This window comes from Micropterus salmoides, unplaced genomic scaffold (genome assembly GCF_014851395.1).
Source record: "Micropterus salmoides isolate LMB-PRFRI ecotype aquatic unplaced genomic scaffold, ASM1485139v1 Ms_hic_scaffold_17, whole genome shotgun sequence".
NCBI classification, from domain to species: domain Eukaryota; kingdom Metazoa; phylum Chordata; class Actinopteri; order Centrarchiformes; family Centrarchidae; genus Micropterus; species Micropterus salmoides.
In genome coordinates this window covers 5,376,840-5,397,145 of record NW_024040817.1, presented here as the reverse complement: position 1 = coordinate 5,397,145, position 20,306 = coordinate 5,376,840, and the positions used below count along the sequence as shown (strand labels likewise).

Genomic DNA, 20,306 nt, shown 5'->3' with positions numbered 1-20,306 from the left:
CAGGTTTGGGCCCCTAAACCACAGGTTCAGGCCCCTAAACCACGCGGCCAGGTTTGGGCCCCTGAACCACAGGTTCGGGCCCCTAAAACACGCGGCCAGGTTTCGGGCCCCTAAAACACGCGGCCAGGTTTGGGCCCCTAAACCACAGGTTCAGGCCCCTAAACCACGCGGCCAGGTTCGGGCCCCTGAACCACAGGTTCGGGCCCCTAAAACACGCGGCCAGGTTCGGGCCCCTAAACCACAGGTTCGGGCCCCTAAACCACGCGGCCAGGTTCGGGCCCCTGAACCACAGGTTCGGGCCCTTAAACCATGCGGCCAGGTTTGGGCCCTTAAACCATGCGGCCAGGTTTCGGGCCCCTAAAACACGCGGCCAGGTTTGGGCACCTAAACCACAGGTTCGGGCCCCTAAACCACGCGGCCAGGTTCGGGCACCTAAACCGCAGGTTCGGGCCCCTAAACCACGTGGCCAGGTTCGGGCCCTTAAACCACGCGGCCAGGTTTCGGGCCCCTAAAACACGCGGCCTGGTTCGGGCACCTAAACCACGCGGTCAGGTTCGGGCCCCTAAACCACGCGGTCAGGTTCGGGCCCCTAAACCACAGGTTCGGGCCCCTAAACCACGCGGCCAGGTTCGGGCACCTAAACCACAGGTTCGGGCCCCTAAACCACGCGGCCAGGTTCGGGCACCTAAACCACAGGTTCGGGCCCCTAAACCACGTGGCCAGGTTCGGGCCCTTAAACCACGCGACCAGGTTTGGGCCCTTAAACCACGCGACCAGGTTCGGGCCCTTAAACCATGCGGCCAGGTTTCGGGCCCCTAAAACACGCGGCCAGGTTCGGGCACCTAAACCACAGGTTCGGGCCCCTGAACCACAGGTTCGGGCCCTTAAACCACGCGGCCAGGTTTCGGGCCCCTAAACCACGCGGCCAGGTTTCGGGCCCCTAAAACACGCGGCCTGGTTCGGGCCCCTAAACCACGCGGTCAGGTTCGGGCCCCTAAACCACGCGGCCAGGTTTAGGAAGAGATGATGCTTTGGGTTAAAATAAGTATGTGACTTAAAATACTTATGATCAATAAAATTAATCAATGTTAATTTTTGTTTCACACAGGAAACTTTCACCGGTCTCCTGGCTGAAAGTCCAGGTTTTGGCCCCAAGTGCGTTGAACTATGATGCAAGAGTCTCCCGTGTGTTGGCAGCAGCCGCCGAAGGGCGCGACAAAGTATCTGACAGTCCGGAAATGAGAAATGAAATGCAAGAGATAACTTAACATAAACAAAACAATGAAGTCAAGTTTCCTCTCGGGGTTCAGTCCTGCTGTGAGAGTTTTATTTAACAAGACAAACCTTTAATGACACAGATGTTCAACGACACGCTGCAAAGAAAATAAATTTAGCTCCAGTATGAACATCAACTGCCTCCAGAGGGCGACAGGAAACTTTCTTTACACCAACAGCACACAGCTTGTACTAAAGATTTTAAATGTTCTACTTCAGATTTGTGTTTTTCATGTTCTGACCATAAAGAAAAGTTCAACCACATAATTAACTCTGTAGTTTCTTCAACTTTCACCCAGGAGCAAAAATCTGCCTTTAAACTTGAAAGGAAAAAAATGATTTTCACATTTATCGTGATAATCGTCGAAATGTAAGAAATGTTTTTAGCGTGATAGCATTTTTGGCCACGTCGCCCAGCCAACGCTCCAGAGTTCATACGAGCTAATGCTGCTGAAGGAAACGGGAATATTTTCTGGTTTTCTTGCTGATCACCTCAAGTCTGATTTATGAAGATGGAAACTTGTTGCTAACGCTAAAGGTTGCTAACCGCTAGCTGTTGCTTACAGCTGGTTCTGAACCAGCGGTCCAAAGCTTCTGTAGTAATGTAGAGATGTAAACACCCCCCCCGCCCGCCGGAGCACCGAGCTTCCAGTCAGGGCAGAGTCAGAAACAGGACGGCTAGCTGCACAGCTAGCTGAGTAGCTAACAGCGGTTAGCTGCTAAAGTGACATCAGAGGGAAAACAGGACAATATTTTCTCATCAACTCTGATCCACTTTCAGTAAAACCAGAGAATAAAGTTGTGTTTCTGTACAGATACTATTCAGCGCAGAGCCGCTAAGCCCCGCCCCTCTGCTTGGGGAAGTTGGCCAATCAGAAGCAAGTGGGACCTTAAAGAGACAAGAGCTAAAACTGAGTGTTCAGACAGAAGGACGAGAAATATAATCTGTGTTTTAAACATTAAAGCAGGTGAACAGTTTCTAGTAGAAAACAACAAGTATGAACCTGAAACGAAGATTCTACGGCACCTTTAAATAAAAAAGCTCCTTCGGTCTCTGGAACCAGTTCATTCAGAGTCAACACATAAATAAATAATAAAGAAGAAAAGGAGTTCATTAAAACTTTTTAAAGCTAATCTGGTGTCCAGCTCCTCCTCCTGCACACCAGCCCGTCCTGGCCGTCCAATCAGAGCTCCTCTGGCTCCTCGGTGTGGGTGTGTATGTGAGCGTTGAGCGCCGCCCTCCACCTGAAGCTGAGCGGGCACCGCGAGCACCGGTACGGTTTCTCTCCGGTGTGGATCCTCATGTGCTCCATCATCTTGTCCTTCCTGCTGAAGCTCTTGCTGCAGCCGCAGCAGCGGTGCGGCCGCTCGCCGCTGTGCGTCTGCATGTGTCTCTGCAGGTGATTGGCCGACACCAGGCGCAGGCCGCAGAGCTCGCAGGTGTGGCGTTTGCTGTCCCCCGTGTGCGTCCTCAGGTGCAGCAGCAGGCGTCCCCGCTCGCTGTAGCGGCGGCCGCAGACCTTGCACCTGAACGGACGCTCCCCGCTGTGGACGCGCATGTGGCTGCTCAGGTGCTCCTTCCTCTTGTAGCACTTCCCGCACTCCACGCACTGGTGGCGGCGCTCGCCCGAGTGGGTCAGCAGGTGGCGCTGCAGGTGGCTCTTAGCGGTGAAGCGCCGGCTGCAGAGCTGGCAGCTGAAGGGCCTCTCCCCCGTGTGGGTCCTCATGTGCTCATCCAGCGCCTGCCTCTGCAGGAAGCACTTCCCGCACTCGTGGCAGCAGAACGGGCGCTCGCCGCTGTGCGTCTTCAGGTGCGCCGACAGGATGGCTTTGCTCTTGAAGCGTTTGTCACAGTCGGAGCACTTGAAGGGCTTCTCGCCGGTGTGAGTCCTCTGATGGATCCTCAGACGACACGGCCGGTCGAAGCTCTTCAAACAGCCGTCACACCGATACTCCTTCCCTTTAGCGTCCGCCGGAGCTCTCAGCTCGCCGGCTGGTCTTCTTCTTCTGCTGCTCTGTGATGACGACGCCGTTCCCGTCTCCGCGCTGTCGTTCTGATCAGGACTGAAGTCTGGATCCTGCCGGGGGTCATCGTCTCCATCCTCCTCTTCCTGCTCCTTCATTTTAACCTCCTGCTCTTCAGAGACGCCGACCTCGAGGCATTCTGGGTAATCGTCCTTCTGCTCCTCTGAATGGAAACAACAGAGAAACATTTGAATTCAGAACTCAGACACGGCGGCGAAAAAACTGCTTTTCTTCTGATCAACACAAGTGTGACGATATTTCTCGTCAGGTACAAAACTGAGACAATGCAAATGAGAATATAATCCAGTTAATCTCATTTCCATCCTGTACGGACGCCTTATTTTGAAAACCTTGTCGCGCTGAATCCATCCAGTCCGACCCGGTTTGATAAATAATGTTGTAACATGAAGACTTCACAGCCTCTCTTCATACTAAAGAGACAAACTGACAGGATAAAGTCTCTAACCTGCCTGTCAGCTCGCTCTGGGCCGCTTCACTTACCGTAAAGGCTGGAATACGTGTGCACTCTAAAAACACTCTGGTGGTCACCTCCATTAATTGTATTTTACCTATTTAACCAAGAATGACAGAGCTGCAGACTGATGTAATGAATTTCTTGGGACCACTGGGTAGCAGGATCAGGGCAGTTTAGGTTAGACATTATACTGTAGATGTAGCATGTGCTGCATAGATTTGTAATATTTATTTAGACAATGTGTCAGTACTTCATAGTGTTTTAGCCCCAACAGGCTTCAGATAGCTTAAAAAAAGGTCTCTTTTTGCCAAATCTGCATTATTTCTAATGATTGTAATCGATTGATGTTTTGTGAAAAAACTAAACTGAGTTTGGAGTCGTGCAGCGACAAAGACTCAAACTAATAAAAACAAATTAAAACTAAACTGAAAACAAAAAATCAAAACGAAATAAAAACGAACCTTGGTGCAGACTCCCGATCACAAATCAACAAAACACACAGTTAAAAACAGAACCATTTATCTACATGCGCTACTTAATCACGGAAGAAGCCCTGATTATCCAAATCTAAATATGTCAGCAACATCAGGCAAAACGCTCGGACAAGAAGCCAACAACGTGCTCAGCGCCTGAAATGTGTCTGAGACGATTCCAGTGGAAGTAAACGCTCTGCAGAGGACGAAACCGTCTGACTTCTGTTGCACCTAAAGCGGTGTTATTACGGTAAGGACGGGGCGCGAGTGAGCCGAAGGTCCTGAAAGATACATACGCGTTTTTTTTTGGGATGCTCTTAGTGATTAAATGAACACAAATACAAACCACGGTAATATAATAATATTACTATAACAACAATGATGATAATAGTAGTTTTAATACTAATATAACTTCTTATTATTAGTTATTAATTTAAATATAAAATGCACCTTTTCACTGTTATTTTGTGAACATAATTTATATGAAATTTGACTTTTCACCAGCGTAATTCCTGCCAGTGTCCTCTTCCATCACTGGTGCAGATATAAGAACATTTTACTGTACAAACAGAAATAAGTCGCTTTGGATAAACTAAATGAATAAATGTTGTTATATTTTTCTTCTAGGAGACGATGCACTTTAAGGACCGCTCTTATTGTGAAAACAGCTGCCTGTTTATATTTTAATTTGAAAGTGCACTAAAAATATGTTGAATAACCTTGAAGTCAAAGTGGATCAAAATAACCGTGATTAGCATTTTGGCCGTAATCACAAAGCCTCACTTTATTAACACTAGATTGTTAAATCCAGCGTGACTGAGACCTCATCACTCAGGACGGGCGCTGAATACACTGAAGAAGTATTTTCACTGTGGAATACTTTTAAAGTACACGGGAAACGTAGTATTTGTACCTTTCTTGAGTGAAGGAACATTATAGTGTATTTAAAGACAGTCATGTGTGCAGCTGGACCTGCAGCCAGCTCCGCGCGCTCCGTGCCGAGCCAGGTGTCTGAAGCTCAGGTGATCGATGTCTCGGCTCGCGGGGAGCTCGCTTCCTGTATCAGAGGCTAACGGCTAACTGAAACACACGCGCAGCTTCCTGTGTCTCACCTGAGCGGCCGTCGCCCCCCCCGTCGGCAGCCGGACTCTCGGGCGCCTCTGGTCTCTGTCCGCCACCCTGTCCGTGTCTCATGTTGTCCCGCAGATCTCCGGTCCGACGCGGAAACACCGGCGGCAACAAGGGCTGCTAACGGATGCTAACATGGCCCCGCCCTGCTCCTTCTTCTTCGGGGTTCATGGCTGCTGGCATTACCGCCACCTGCTGACTGAAACAGGTTCCCCAGCGCAGCATATTTACAGTCACCTGCCTGAAGGTCGCTGCGTTTCCGTTCTTATGTCTTACGCCGCATTCAGACCAAACGCGAATTTTCTCCTCGCGACGCTGCAAGTGTTCACAAATAACGCGAGAAGGCGATTTTAACGCGATGACGTTAATAAACACAACTCGCCTTTACTACAGCTGTATGAACCCAAAGTGAACATTTTGCTGTGATTAAATAGCAATAAACGGATCAAACTGATGCCGAAATAACTACAACATGATGCAGATTTGTTAAACATATGAATTCATGCTTTGTCAGGTCTGTCAGCGAGACAGCAGGACAACAACTTCTAAAATGTTTGTTTTCTGAATGGAGTTTGGATCAATCCGGGCTATGCTATGCTAACTTTGTCACAGTAAAGAATAAAGTTACAGACACATGTTTTCTGAACTCACCAGCTAGTTTAACCTCCTCGCTTTCTCTTCTCCCAGTGATGTCCAGTTTTGTCCGGTTTTTATATAAATATGAAGTCGTAGTCCGACAGAGCAAACAACGCTAACAACAACACTGGAACCGGATGTGCACAGAAGCTGCTGAGGAGCTCCTGTGAAGATAAATCAACGTTAAAATCCCTAAAACTAAAGTAAAAAGCTAATTTAATAAAAGCAGTTAACTCCGAGCTCCTCCCACGAGCAAACGGCGTAGTTGTCAGAGCAGAATCCGACCGACTACGGGGGTTTATTTTTCTAAAGGTTGCAGCGCTGCTCCGTGCTCCTCTCCCCCAAGTTTAACAGTTCTCAGCCGGCCAGCAGATTTTCAGTCTCCCGCTCTGACCGGCGCTCTCCAGACATCGCTCTGAAGCCTCGGTGACGTACGGACAATCTCAACACTGATAGGCTATCAGCGTCATGCGACTTGAAAATATTCAACTCACGCAAATTCCTTCGCGTCGCTTCGCTTCGCACCACCTGACAGGAAATCGCAGGTCTACACGTCTTTGCATTGACTTTGTATGTAAATTCACCGCTTCGCTTTTGGTCTGAAAGCACCAGCAGACTGAAAGGTCTGAGATGGTGTGAGTCCTTCCCTCAGCGTAGTGTCTCTTTCTTCTCCTGGTATGTCCACAATGTCCAAGAATCTCCTTGACGCATCCAGCACCATCTCCGACTTGCTCTTAATTTCCACAGCACAATTAACCACCGTAGCAATAAATTAGGGCTGCAGCTAACGGTGATTTTAGTATTCGAAGCTTCTAGATTATTTCAACGATTCGTCGATGAGTCGTTTAAGAAGTGCTTTTGCTTAGCGACGGCCCCCGGTAACGGGATCAGCTGTGCACGTTTATAGGTGAGAGATATTTATTGGTCCTTTCGGAGGAAATTTATAGTCTGTCATACCGCAAACATCAAACCAACAACAACAACGGCTGCTTTACAAACACAAACATCACCCGAGAACAAGTTATTGAGGAGAGCGGGGAAAGTTTTCACACTGCTCATAACTCCAACTCTAGAGGCTCTATGACAAAAATCAAATAGCCACTTTGTGTGACTTCTTTTTCTATGTTCAACTTCCTGTTGGTCTCTCTAATCTGAGGTGAGCACAATTTTATTATTTTTCTGCTTCAAAAGTAAAACATTTGCACTTTACATTTCATGTATTCCAACCTTATTACGTGTGGATGTTCAAAATGATAAATTTGCACAAAGTAGAGGAGACAATAACGTGTCTTTTGATACTTCAGCTGATGTGCTATGCTAAGCTAACCTTGAGATTTAGCCAACATTAGCACACATGTCAGTTTGGGGCAAGTTGTCTCAGTGACTTTGGGGCAAGTCGTCACATGTGATTAGTTGCCGCAGTACAAATAAACACATAGAACGTGCTCAAAACACTATGTGAAATTGTGTAGTTACCTCTGACAGCAGTATTAAATGATTCTGTAAATATAATATTATACTCTGTAGTTTACAGCAGCAGCCGTACGCCTGGACAAGACTGAATTCATGACAGAGTTTATACGGTCTGTAGGTATGTAGAGTATGTTAGTAGATACAAACACACAGACTCTACATCATACAGTTATTATTACAGTTAGGCAACAAGGGTAGTAGACAAATAAGCTTGTAATCAATTTGTATTTGCAAGGAAGGAAGAGAGAAAATATCAGTACACCACCTGACATAGTGTTACAGTCAGTCAGGCAGGTGAAGTTAAAGAACAAATTAATCAGAAGTACAGCTGAGGACTTGGACATAAGCTGCTGACATCTCTTTTGGCTTCATCTACGTGGAGCCATTTTCATGCAGTATTCCAAAGGAGACGTGGTTTAAGAGTGTGAGATGCAACAAATGGGCCGGCGATGTTTGTGGGATTAGTCAGATACAGATATACGTCGTACAGAAGTGCACACTGTTGCATTAGTGTGTTTAAATTATATTACAGTTACTTTAATTTTGTAACTAAATTACATATGAGGAGGTTCTCGACCCCAGCACTGTTAATAACCAATGACATCGACTTGCGGTGTGAATCAACTCCGCCCAGCTGATGCGACACCAGCGTACGCTGTGATCAAGTGAACCGCCAGCTTGTGGCCGAGTGGTTACGTAGCCGGTAGAGTTTTAAAATATAACATCTGCAAAGTGAAGCAGCTTTGCTCTGGATGAGGAGTGTGAGCTGCTGAAGTTAACGTGTGGATTTGTGGCGAGATTTCTGCCTGATCACAAGCGTTTTCAGTTACTTTCGGTTTCAGCAACACATCAGTCCCAAACTGCGTCTGTCAGACGGTCTGAAGGGGAAACCTGAACGAGTTCAGAGACACAGATCTGTGGGAGAGATTCTGAATGTGCAGAAAGTTTTGAAAATCTGCTGAAACACAGGAGCTATTAAAGTCCAGGAGTTTATCACTGAATTCAAACTAAATAATTTGTCACTGAGGTGAAAATCAAACAGGTTACTTCCCCAAACAAAGACACAAAGAGGAGGGAAGACTGAACCAGGACTCAGCAGGGACGATGTTAAACAAGTTCGACAGGAGAAACAGATCTGAGAGCAGCAAGTTTGAATTTTTAAGTTTCCTTTACATAAATAAAAACATAATTAGTGCAGAAAAAGTCAGAAGAATGCAGGAAATTAACTGTTTCATGCTCAAGATTTTCATATAATTCTACAGCGAAGATTTCTTAAAGATAGTGTTACGGTCTCATCACACGTCTGCGGTTTAGATTATTATTTTTAGCCTAAGAGTCACTAAGAGCGAAGGAGTCCGCCATGTTCCTCCTCCTCCTCTCTACCGCCCACTCCCTCCCTGCTCCTCCTCCACGCCTCCCATCCTGTTGAACTTCTCCAGTAAAGCTTCCTGGTTGAAGCCGCCGTCTAGCGGGCAGCCGTCCACCAAACTGTTCATCGGCGCCGGCGGCGTCGTCCTGCCGCAGTGATCCTCCTCCACGTTCCCATAATCCTCTGCTCCCATCTGGAGCCGCCGCCGGTGGTGACGAGAGATGGAGTAACCGTGAGGCAGGAGGTCGTCGGCGAGGTCGGTGTCCGAGACCATCACCTCCGATTGGTCGAGTTGGTCCTCCAACACCTCCCCGCCATCTGCCCCACAATGCACCTCTCTCTGCCACCAGTGAGACAGGAAGTGTGTGAGGACAGGAAGGAGTTTTCTGCGAGAGGCCAGAGCGTTGCCTTGGTGATAAGCCAGGATGTCCTTATATGGGCTGGTGACAGGAGAAAGGCAGGGGGCGGGGCTCTGGTTGTTCACGAGGGCGTGGCTAATCTGGAGGTGGGGCAGAGGACGCAAACACAAACATCTGAGTCATCGCAGTGATGAGGATTTAATATCTAGTCCTGAACCAGGTCCTCACCTTTAATCTAATCTGCATCCCAAATTTTATATTAATCCAAGTTATAATCTTGATACTAATGTTAAATCTAAAATAAATTCTCAATCTCAGATAATCCCAATCTAATCTAATCATCCCAATCCTGGTCATCAACCTAATCCTAATCTTGATTCTAAAATGTCTCTGATCCTTTTTCTAAAACCAATTCCAATCCCATTGCCAAACTAATCTAAATTTTAACCCTAATCTTAATCCTGCTCCCAATAGTAATAAAAAGATAGATCTAATTTTAATCTTAATCCCAGCCCCGACCCTGATCTTTTTTTAAAAATCAACCCCAGTCCCATTGCTGACTTAATCTAAGCCTTTACTCTAATCTTAATTCTGATCCCAATACTATTAATATCGATCTAATCCTAATCTTAATCACAGATGTTGACTCTTCTTACAAAATAAATGTCCAGCCTTGAAATTATTTTTTCCAAATCTTAATCCTGATATTAATTCTAGTCATGTTAATTTAAAAGGTCATTCTCACCCATATTTGATTCTAAAATAAATCCCAATCCTATTGAAAAATCTAACCCTAAATCTTAATCCCTGGCTTTAATTTTATCATGATAATGCATTTTATTCTGTTTCTAATCCTAATCTCAATCATAATCCTGATTGTTATCTACCTTTCAACTACCAACCAAATCCCAGTCTTTACCCCAATCTTAATCTCAATCCCAATTAAAATCATGATCCTAATCTTAATTCAGTCCCGATCCAAAAAGTTTTTATATCAACTGTAATCCCATTTTAAATCTTTTAATCCTAATTCTCATTTAAAAGTCTTAATTCCAACCACCACACCTACCTCCTGCCTGTACTGCGAGCTGGAGCTGTAGACCGCCAGCTGCCTGATGGGCTCGTCCGATTGGTCGTTGAAGGAGATCATCATGGCGACCACAGCGTCCAGCCGGTGCGAGCGGCAGAAGTCACAGAGCTGCTGCTGCAGATTCTCCCTGCGCAGGAACGACTGCAGGCAGAGACAACATGGTGGCTGAACTACAACTCCCAGCATGCACTGCTGGCCTGTTCTACGCATTGTTCTACACAGAGTCTGTGGCGCCCCCTGCTGGTTCAGGGTTAGTTAATATGTACAGTAACTGACGAAGGATAAACGGTTATTTTATATTATATTATTAAAAAAAATAAGTAGAAGTTACTTATGATAAAAAAAAATTGTCGGCTTTGTCGGCCGCCACGATATTAGATTTAGCCGTTAACGTGTTTTTACATAATTTCCCGACACTACCAACGTCTGTAGAAATACGGAGCATGTGCCGTTGTGTAAAAACACGCCCCTTTTATGCGAACACGCCCCAACTCCAATAAGTTAACAGCGATTCAACTGACCAACATCTGATCCACCTTTGTAGTACCGTTGTCCAGTGTAGCGGTCAGAGTTTGCCTGATAACCCTGAGTTAACTCTGAGTAGGATGAACTCCCTTCGTAGTGCAGGCCACAGGCGTTTAATGGAGACCTGCGTTTATTTGTCTAAATGCGGCTGTTTGGGACTCGGCTATTAAGTTTTACGGTATGTATATAAATAACTCTTATGTACTGTTTTATTTTCCCATATTTTAATACACACTTAATTATTTAAATTACATTCTGTGTGTGTAGCATGAAGGACTACAAACTTTTTGTTATACATCTCTGTGTTGTATAATGAAAAATTAACAACCTTGTAACTTGAACAAACTAACCCAACTGCTCACAACATTAACCAGTGCTTTTATTTTGAAAGTCTAACAGACGTCGCTCACTTGATCGTGGGGCAATAAAAAACGTCCATATATGACGCCCTAGACGAGAACAGGTTTTTATATATAAACTACAAGTTTGATTTTATGGGTCAAGAGAATTTAATCCTTCCAGCTCATCATTTTATGACCAAAAACTCAGAACATTAGCTTATTAATATTAATGAGCTATTTTTTTTTACATCCAGACTTGTGTAGACGTTGCTGACAGCCACTCTGATGCCGCCACCGTAAACCGTCCTCATGTCCTTCAGGAGGATCTGCTCTGTGGAGAGACCTGACACACACACACACACACACACACACACACACATACACAGTAACATTTTCCTGATTAAACTCACATATTTTAACTGAATTTTCAATGCAGGATTTTTACTTGTCACAGAGTTACAGTGTGGTATTAGTACTTTTTCTGAAGTAAAGGATCTGAGTACGTCCTCGACCACTGAAACACATGGTAACGATCAATGATGTTATGTTGGCACCTTCTAAAATGATCATTGTGATCTTTCCATCATGAACAACATCTAAATTGTCTGATTTGGTTGCTGCCGTATGATTACCTGACAGGTCAAACTTTGCTGTGTGCAGGGAGGTGTGAAGAGCGCCTCTGTGTGGCAGATCAGGAAACTGTGTCTGAAGCAGTAGGACCATCTGACTGTCTTTGATCGTCCCTTTACCGACCTGAGGAGACAGAATTGCACTGTCCACCACCATCACACCTGCAGGGAGGACACACAGGACACATTCATACCTGCAGGGAGGACACACAGGAGACACATTAGGGAGGACACACAGGAGACAGAATCGCACCTGTAGGGAGGACACACAGGACACATTCACACCTGCAGGGAGGACACACAGGACACATTTACACCTTCAGGGAGGACACACGTTAGACAGATTTGCACCTGTCGGGATGACACACAGGACACATTCACACCTGTAGGTAGAACACACGGGGAGACATTCACACCTGCAGGGAGGACACACAGGAGACACATTCACACCTCCAGGGAGGACACAGGAGACAGATTCAAACCTGTAGGGAGGACAAACAGGATACAGATTCGCACCTGTAGGGAGGACACACAAGACACATTCACACCTGCAGGGAGGACACACAGGAGACATTCGCACCTGCAGGGAGGACACACATGAGACACATTCACACCTGTAGGGAGGGCAAAAAGGAGACAGACTCACACCTGCAGTGAGGACACACTGGAGACACATTCACACCTGCAGGGATCACACACAGCAGTCACATTTTGTGTCTCACCATACAGCAGCAGAGCCAGTTGTCTGTCCAGGATCTCGGGCGCTCTGGACAGAATCCGGTCCGTTACCAAGGTAGTGCACGATGCCACCACCTCCATGGTGGCATGACAGGAGAAGGAGGTCGTCGTCTCTAACTGCTGGTGGTCGATTACTTCTACTACTGCCCCCTCCAGGCAGCTGTAGGTACTGAAGGACAGGAAATCATTCACAGGATTGGCTGGTAGGGCATCAGAACGTTTCATGTCACATTAAGATGTTTTGATATTACAGACCTCGGCAGGACATGGTGGTCCACCAGCGTCAGTGCCAGCCTCCTGTCGCCATGGAGACGGCCCAGGTCCACCTCATCTCTGAACACCAGGGTCTCAGGGGCGACGCCGGCCTCCCTCAGCAGCAGGAGGACTTCGGCTCGCAGGTGGAACTGCGATCGTGGAACATTGAGAACCGGAAGAACCAGAGAACCCCCTGGAGGACCGGACGTCTGAGACAAAGAGACAGATGTTGGTGATGTCCCACTGTCTGTCCATCACTTTGGTCCAATGGGAGACATCTAAGCAACATGTGTTTCTCAATCTGCGTTCTTGTCTGTACTTGCCAAGTCCGAACTTGGCGAACTCGGTATTGAGAAACACCCATGAAAAGTCTGCATCAGTCTGTTTTGACTCACCCTTGACAGGAAGTAGGCCATCGCCAACGACGACACCACAGAGTCTAGGTCACATGACTCACTGCCCAGGACGACGTGGACTTTTTTCTTGCCCTGGAAACTGGTCTGACGGGGAGGTGAGACACCACAGTCAGTCACAAGTCTAACAACAACTGCATTATAAAGTATACTGTGAAGGTCTTTTTCAATAATCAGTTCCTACTGAAACATATTTGCTGTAACATCCATCCATCATCTATAACTATTCATCCTGTGAAGTTTTGAGGTGATAAAATCTACAGTGTAGATTTCGAATATTGGCAGTTTTACGAAAAGTGATAGTTGATAAATGTTTTTGGAGTTTAAGCTCCATAAATTTCAGCACGGGAAGCTAACGAGCCGGCTAACGAGACGACTCCAGCAACAATGGCCGAGGAAAACACAGCTGTAAGATCCTTGTACCGCTTTTCTGTCTTTACATTCAGAGTAATGTTGAAATGTTTTAACTTAAATCCAGAGACAGCTCGTGTTTGTGTGGGTCGCAGGAATACTATCTGCAATGGAAAACGGAGGATGGCGAGTCGAGTAGATGCGAGTTGAGCTGGTACCAGCGGTGGAAAAGGGGCTGTTGAGTCCATCCTCACCTCCTCCATCACCATCTGGTACGCTGCTGCCACTGCAGCGGATCATTCGTTCTGGATCTATCATCCCTCCAGGACTCTGAGGCGAGCAGGAAAAGATTGTGGCTGATCCCTCCGACCCTGATACTGTCCTGTATCGCTGTTATACTGATGACACTCTGCTGTACCTTCCAGAGAGACCCCGGCATGCTGCTTCTTCTTCTAATGTAAATACCAATTAAACATCGACAAGTAATCATTTTTATATTAAAAAAAAAAATTAAATATAGCAGACGTCTGAGGTTTGAATTAAAGAAAAATATTCCAATTTAAATAACAGTTGCAATTTTGGTCAGAAATATCACAAGTAGATATTTTCCACAGATTCATTCTTGCATAAAACTTGATAACAGTGCCTGTACAGCGCCTCTCATGTTTGCTGTCACACATCAAATCCAAATATTTGATTATCGTCCGGACGGTCGGCTGCAGGTCTGAAGTTCACTGAGCGCGTGCAGACCGAGGCAGGTGATGCATTTAAAAGTCTGGACGTTTGTGACACAGTGAATGAAAGAGTCAAACTGACCGCCAAACTCTTCACATCTTTTGAAATAAAACGCTGTTCGTAAAAACTCTCCTCACAGAGTTGTTGAAGGATTCTGCTTCACTGTCTGTCTCTCTGTCTGCCTGTGTGTAAATATTTACTTCCCGGCCTGTGTGTCCTCAGCTGACTGCAGGTTTCAGGTAAACACAAAATGATTTTCACACTCAGACACCTGATTGGACATCTATGTCTGCAGCAGCTGTCTGAGCTCTGATCAGGGTCTGTTGCTTGTTCCATAATCCAGAGTTAAAACTGAAGGAGACTGGACCTTTAAGGAGGTTCTCAGTGCTACTGCAGTAATAGTAAAAATACCACACTGTAAAAATACTCAAGTATTAAAGCAGTAAGATGTTGTACTATTATATCTCCTCTCATCAGATTATTATTCCTCATCTTTAATGTAAAACATGATGTTGTTGTTCTGGAAAGCCAAACCTTTAAACACACACACACACACAAAGACATCAACACACACACTAACAAACGCAGAGCAAACAAGTGTCAGATTTCATATTCATGCACTGTGACAAAGTGTGAATATGTGTGCGCGTCATTCAATTAGAAATGTCAGTCTATTTATGTCCTGCATGCAAAACACACCTACACGCACGCACGCTCACACTCAAACACAGCTTGGTGTTGAACAGGAGAAAGAAAACAACTTCTTCTCTCTCACCTTTGCTGCAGCGCTGCTCGACATCAGGAAGTCATCCATACTTTTTGTTTGTTTGTTTGTTTGTTTGTCTCTGACTTCCTCTCGCAGTCAGTCAACCAGCAGATTCTCAGCTGACTGCTGATCTGAGGACAGTAGCACCACTGTCTGTCAAATTGCATTTAAAACCCTTCCTCTCTGACCTATCAAAATAAAACCTTTGAGGCTGTATATACGCCCTCTTCTAAGGGAAACTCCCCTCAGACGGAATGTTCTGTGGAATTTACCCCAATTTATAACTATATTATTCAACACTCGAACAAACCACTTAAATAAAATCAACAATGTTTTTTTTTAAAGCTTTTCTCTGTATTTTTCTGCAATATATGAAGTTCAGTGTGATCCCAGTCAACGAGGAGCAAAGTTAAATAATATTTATGTATAATAAAACTCAGCACGTGGGTTAAAATCACTGTCCCTGTGCGCACAAAAAAAAGAGGCAGTGTTTTAAAATACAGCGTTTCCCGGGTGAGCGGGGACTACCGTTGACTCCAGCGGTAAACTCCGCTCCTTCGGTCCATCTCAGTTCATATCGTCCCCCATCCAGAGTCTTAACATCGGGGAGCTATTTTAACAAACATCCTTTATCAGCCTGTAAACAAGAATCTGATTTATCATCGGAACTGAGCGCACCGCCCCTCAAAGTTACCCCGTACAACCAATCTAACACCCGAGACGGTGAGGGCGCAGCCAGAAGGTAAAAGTTTTATCCATCTCATGTAAACTGTATTTCTCCCCTGAAATAGCTTTTTGCTCTTCATATTAAGTACCTTAAAGTGTAAATTAATCTTATCGGTTAATAAAACTCTTCTGATATAAATGTCTTGAAGCGACGCCAAACTCCATTCAGATTACTTGTCGTTCTTGTTGCCTTGATTATTAGCGTATGCTCGAAGAAATAATGGCTTGAATTACTTTATTTTCTTAAACCTTTGGTGTCATATTTCTATTCGGCTAGTTATTTGACAAAAATAACTCGTCTACCTGTTAAATATTCCTTTAATAACAACTTGGCACGGCAAGACCAACGAATGAACTGACTAAACGTGCAAAAAAGTAGGGAATAATTTAAATAAGGTATTGTCTGGATATCACATTTACGCCGAATTTATCAGTGTCACAAAACGAGGACAATATCAAAAGTAAGGCTCTTGGATTTGTTTAATTACGCTGGAAAACGAACTATTTTTAAAATGCGATATTTGAAATGGAGTTTCGCGTGTTTATTACCAAACACAGTGAGGCTAGCTATGTGTCAGCTAACTCTTTAGCCGAGCAAACGTAGACACGAACGTCTCCGTTAACTGTCAGCTCCGGTTTTATACTTTGTTTGTTCGTGTTACACTTCTGTGATGCACCACCAGAGGATAAGTCTCTATTTTATCTTATAAAATACGTATTTTTTTCTCCAACAAAAACGTGTACGCCAGCTAGATGGCTAACTGCTAAACCAGGGTTTTAAAGTTAACAGGATGTGACGTCAGCTCCGTGCTTGGTGTGGGCGTGGCCTGTGACTCTGCTGTTGGTGGCGGAGAGGAACGTAAACAGCTAGCATGCTCCTTCACTGAGCAGCGTCAGTGCAGATCACAGACCCGGACCCGGAGTCGGTAAGCCGCATCTCATTAAACCCGCCGTTGGTTCTGGTGTGAGTGAGGAGGTCAGTGACGTGTGTCCGCCAGCGGGGTTGTGTGTTTGTGGAGCTAACTTGGCTAAGTTAGCTGGGAGCGCTAGCGTCGTGCTTGCTAGCTCAGGGAGTTGTTGTGCCGCGGCAGAAAGCTGCTTAATGCTGATCCGTCAGGGTCCAGGCTCGATGTCAGCAGGAAGAAGTACAGCTACGGGACCAGGTTTTCCCTTGAAACATCTGTACCGAGAGTGGCTCCGCGTCCAGCTCCTCCTGCGGTTTCTTATCGGACTTGTTCGGCTGACTCATGACTCTCTGAGCTGTTTGCTGACACACTTCTCAGTCTGGTGAACTCTGGCTCACATAGCTGGAGTCAGCAGATATTTTCTCACAGAAATACCGTAAAAAGTGAACGTGGATCCCTCCAGCTGTGGCGTGACTTCAGTTAAAGGTGTGGCGAGGTCACCTGACGGCAGCAGTCTTACAACTGTAAAATAACATTTATTCCTTAACTCGAAAAGATCAAAAAGCGACGAATACGTTTTTACTAGTAAAACAACTAATTGCACATTTTTGTCATTAAAATCTATGCAGGTCAGATACCACCTATTAATTAGTTACTAGTAACTATTTCTATTTTACTAGTATTTATTATTTAGAGACTAGTGTTTATTAGTTTATTAGTACTAGTGACTATTCCAAAACATCCAAGTGACATTTTCATTCTTACTAGTACATTTTTTTTTGGGGGGGGGGCATTTATTACTGTAGGTACTCTAGTTACAAATGTAAAAGGGCTTGTTGATAGTAGCCAAGTTTCCATCCAGCTGTCATGCGAATTATAAACATACATTTGAAATGTTGCAAAAAAGAAGGAAGAAAAAAAAGAGTATGCGAAATCTGTGCGTTTCCATCAGCTGGTTTGGAGCGAATAAACCAGGCTATGGTGAGCGTCGTTACGTCTGTAGTTGACGTTACACGTAGCTGTAATAAACAAGACGTCTGGGTTCCAAACCAGAAACAAAACCAGTCACATGAACCTGAGGGCCCCTGATCTGAGAGGGGTCCTCAGGAACGTGTTTCAAGCTACCAGCCATGTCTCCGGTGTTCTGCAGAGTTCTGCACGCACCTCCAGATGATGCTTTTAAACGCTATAATGTCCTTTGTGGGGTTCATCAATGGTGATAAATGATTCGAAGTATTTATTCTATTAACGTTTAGAGTCGTTAATATTTTATTACACTCAGTAGAAGCAGCGTTCATTGAGATTCAGCAGAAATACGCGGTGATAACCCCGTTTGATCAGCGTGCAGAGCGAAGGATCTGAGAAGGACCTTTAAGAGGTGAACGCATCATTCAGCTGATGAAGGCTTCCTGCCCAGATCTGCATCCTCCTCTTTTCTCAGCACGAACGAGCGTCACCTCAAGCGAGCGAAAACCTTTTTTGAAAAGGCTCCGTTCGATATCAGTTATTATCGCGATAAATGTGAAATCATTATTTCAGATTTTTGCTTCTAGGTGAAAAGTGGAAGAGATCAGATGGTTAATTGCGTCGTTAAACTTGTCTTTACGGTCAGAACGTGACAAACAGAAGAACATTCAAAATGATTCTGATAAAATCTATTTTCAACAAATGGGATTAATAAATCTTTTTTCAGCTCCATTTCCTCAACAAAATAAATAATTCAGTAGAAAAATTAAGTGATTCAGATGAATTAAATCAAAAATTTATTGACGATATATTGACCGTTTGTTATGTTGTTATTGAAGAAAATTAGATTGCGATAATTATCATTATTGTTTTGTTGCCCAGCCTTAATTAATAGTTCTTCTTCTTCTTCCTTTTTAGTAATCAGAGGTTTTAAACGGAGCTTCACTTCCTCATTTCAGAGATCCGCCCTTTTCATTCTGTCAGCATCACGTTAACCTCTAGAGAATCGTTTTTATCTGTTCAGAATCGGCATCGCGATGCATCTAAAAATCAGCACACTCCAGGCAGGCGTAAGATGTTAACATTCGTCGTGCTTCCTCCTGTAGAGATTAGTGTGTCACAGGTGTTGCACTGTGCCGACCCGGGTCTTTTTAACGGGCGCCTGTTCCCGATGCCCAGTCCTGGTTATTCCTAGTTTTCATGTTCCGTCACACTCCAATGAAAACGCTCCCTTGGAGGGCAAAGAAGTGACCCACGTGAAATTTTACGGCTTTTGCGGGGGAGTCCGGTGTGAGCCGCATGTCACGTGACTGAAGAGTATGAATTGTTCTAGAGGTGGTAGAGCCGGGTCTGTACCTCAGGTGGTTTAGTTTGACTTTCTGTCAGGTTGTGTTCTGGTCCCGAAGATATTTAGTTTTAAATGTAGGCAGTGATGCATGTGGCTAATTAAGAGCCAAAAGAAACAAGCTTTCCTGCTCAGCTTTTATCCAAAGCAACTTGCATTTGAGGAACAACATACAAGCATCAATAAAGTAGGAGATCTAGAAGAGGCGAGCCGGTAATGGGTGCATTGTGGGAAATGTAGTGTTTCTGGACTAGAGGTTCTAAAATCAGGAAACTTTAACAGCTTGAACTGGTTAATCTCAGGTGTCCTCTGACAGACGTCTTGTTTCTGTGTCCTCAGGTCTGACAGGAAGTCTGATGAGAGAAGACAAAGTCCTCCGTCCCTGTCGCTCCAGCGAAGACTTTATCTGACAGGTGGTTACGACTTCCTGTCCGCAGAAGAAGAAGAAGAAGAATCTTTTTTCAGTTTGTATTCGCGTCATGTTGAGGGGCTGAAACTATACACCATGTTCAGTGTCAGATAGAAAGGTGCGTTTGATTTGTTGAACCTGAAACCTGAAACCTGTGCTGAAAAGACGAGAGATCATTGAGGTTCCCCTGGCGGCCATGTTGGGGCCTCAGCTGCTTCCTGCCACCGCCGCCGCCACAACTCCATCCTGAACCAGCGTTTCCTCAGTTCGCTGATTTATTTTCACGTGTTGTTTGTGTAAATAAGGACTAAGTGTTTGTTCTGAGAAGCCGCCGGGCCTTGTCTCTTCAGCGTCGACTGATCCATCTGTCGGCCATGGCGGAGTCCAGCTCGCAGCCGGCTGCAGATCTGCTGATCGAACGCCACAAAGAGGAACCGTCTCTTCCCGCAGAAAGCATCTCCAAAGAACTGATCCTAACCGCGGCGCCGGAGGGGCCGGAGTTGGACGTCGGAGCCGAGGCCGCGAGAAGCAACGGAGACGCCGGCAGTCCTCTTCCTGTCGAAGTCCTGAAGGAGGAGGCCACGCCCCCGGAGTCGTCGCTGTCGTCTGAAAACGGGACGGTAACCACCGTCACCATAGAAGAAGACACTCTGTCCGCTCTGTTAAGACACATCAAGACTGAAGGGGGACAGGGCAGAGGAGGAGAACCAGGTAAGAGGCCAGACCAGGTCCAGGATCAACAAAGTGAATCTCACTTCAAACGACAAGCGACACCGTTTGAGGCGAGACTAACTTTTTAAAGGAAAAGTTAACTTCTGGAGTTCGTCCAGAACTATTTTAAATGCGCCTAGTAAAAAAATCAACAAATCAACACGCGACTGTCAGCGTTGATAATTATC

The 20,306-nt window shown here is 45.4% G+C and overlaps 3 protein-coding genes across 7 annotated transcripts in view; 1 reads left to right on the top strand and 2 right to left on the bottom strand.

The window, feature by feature from the left end:
• Nucleotides 1-1,301: 1,301 nt before the first annotated feature.
• Nucleotides 1,302-5,692, bottom strand: LOC119906918 (gastrula zinc finger protein XlCGF8.2DB-like). Its single transcript, XM_038724377.1, has 2 exons — nt 5,361-5,692; nt 1,302-3,463 (listed from the first exon to the last, which is right to left on the bottom strand). Exons 1-2 carry the CDS (start codon nt 5,440-5,442, stop codon nt 2,460-2,462), a joined length of 1,086 nt encoding a protein of 361 aa, XP_038580305.1. The 5' UTR covers nt 5,443-5,692; the 3' UTR covers nt 1,302-2,459.
• Nucleotides 5,693-7,162: 1,470 nt separating this feature from the next.
• Nucleotides 7,163-15,770, bottom strand: LOC119906905 (exopolyphosphatase PRUNE1-like). 3 transcript variants are annotated; one of them, XM_038724357.1, is made up of 8 exons: nt 15,066-15,770; nt 13,187-13,291; nt 12,792-13,000; nt 12,521-12,705; nt 11,802-11,960; nt 11,418-11,512; nt 10,283-10,444; nt 7,163-9,353 (listed from the first exon to the last, which is right to left on the bottom strand). In XM_038724357.1, the coding sequence occupies exons 1-8, from the start codon at nt 15,102-15,104 to the stop codon at nt 8,865-8,867; spliced, it is 1,443 nt and encodes a 480-aa protein (XP_038580285.1). In that variant the 5' UTR covers nt 15,105-15,770; the 3' UTR covers nt 7,163-8,864. The 3 variants fall into 3 exon arrangements, with proteins under 3 accessions (XP_038580285.1, XP_038580287.1, XP_038580286.1); XM_038724359.1 differs by having other exon boundaries at nt 13,187-13,286; XM_038724358.1 differs by lacking the exon at nt 15,066-15,770 and adding an exon at nt 13,810-14,176.
• mindy1 (MINDY lysine 48 deubiquitinase 1) overlaps nt 15,685-20,306 on the top strand; it is a 25,806-nt gene continuing 21,184 nt past the window's right edge. Inside the window, exons 1-2 of one of the 3 annotated variants that reach the window (XM_038724351.1) lie at nt 15,685-15,798; nt 19,338-20,118. In XM_038724351.1, the coding sequence (XP_038580279.1) occupies nt 19,782-20,118 (337 nt within the window). In that variant the 5' untranslated portion in view covers nt 15,685-15,798; nt 19,338-19,781. Of the gene's footprint in view, nt 15,799-16,578; nt 16,709-16,836; nt 17,174-19,337; nt 20,119-20,306 lie in introns of those variants that run through there. The other 2 variants (XM_038724350.1, XM_038724353.1) reach the window with 2 other exon arrangements.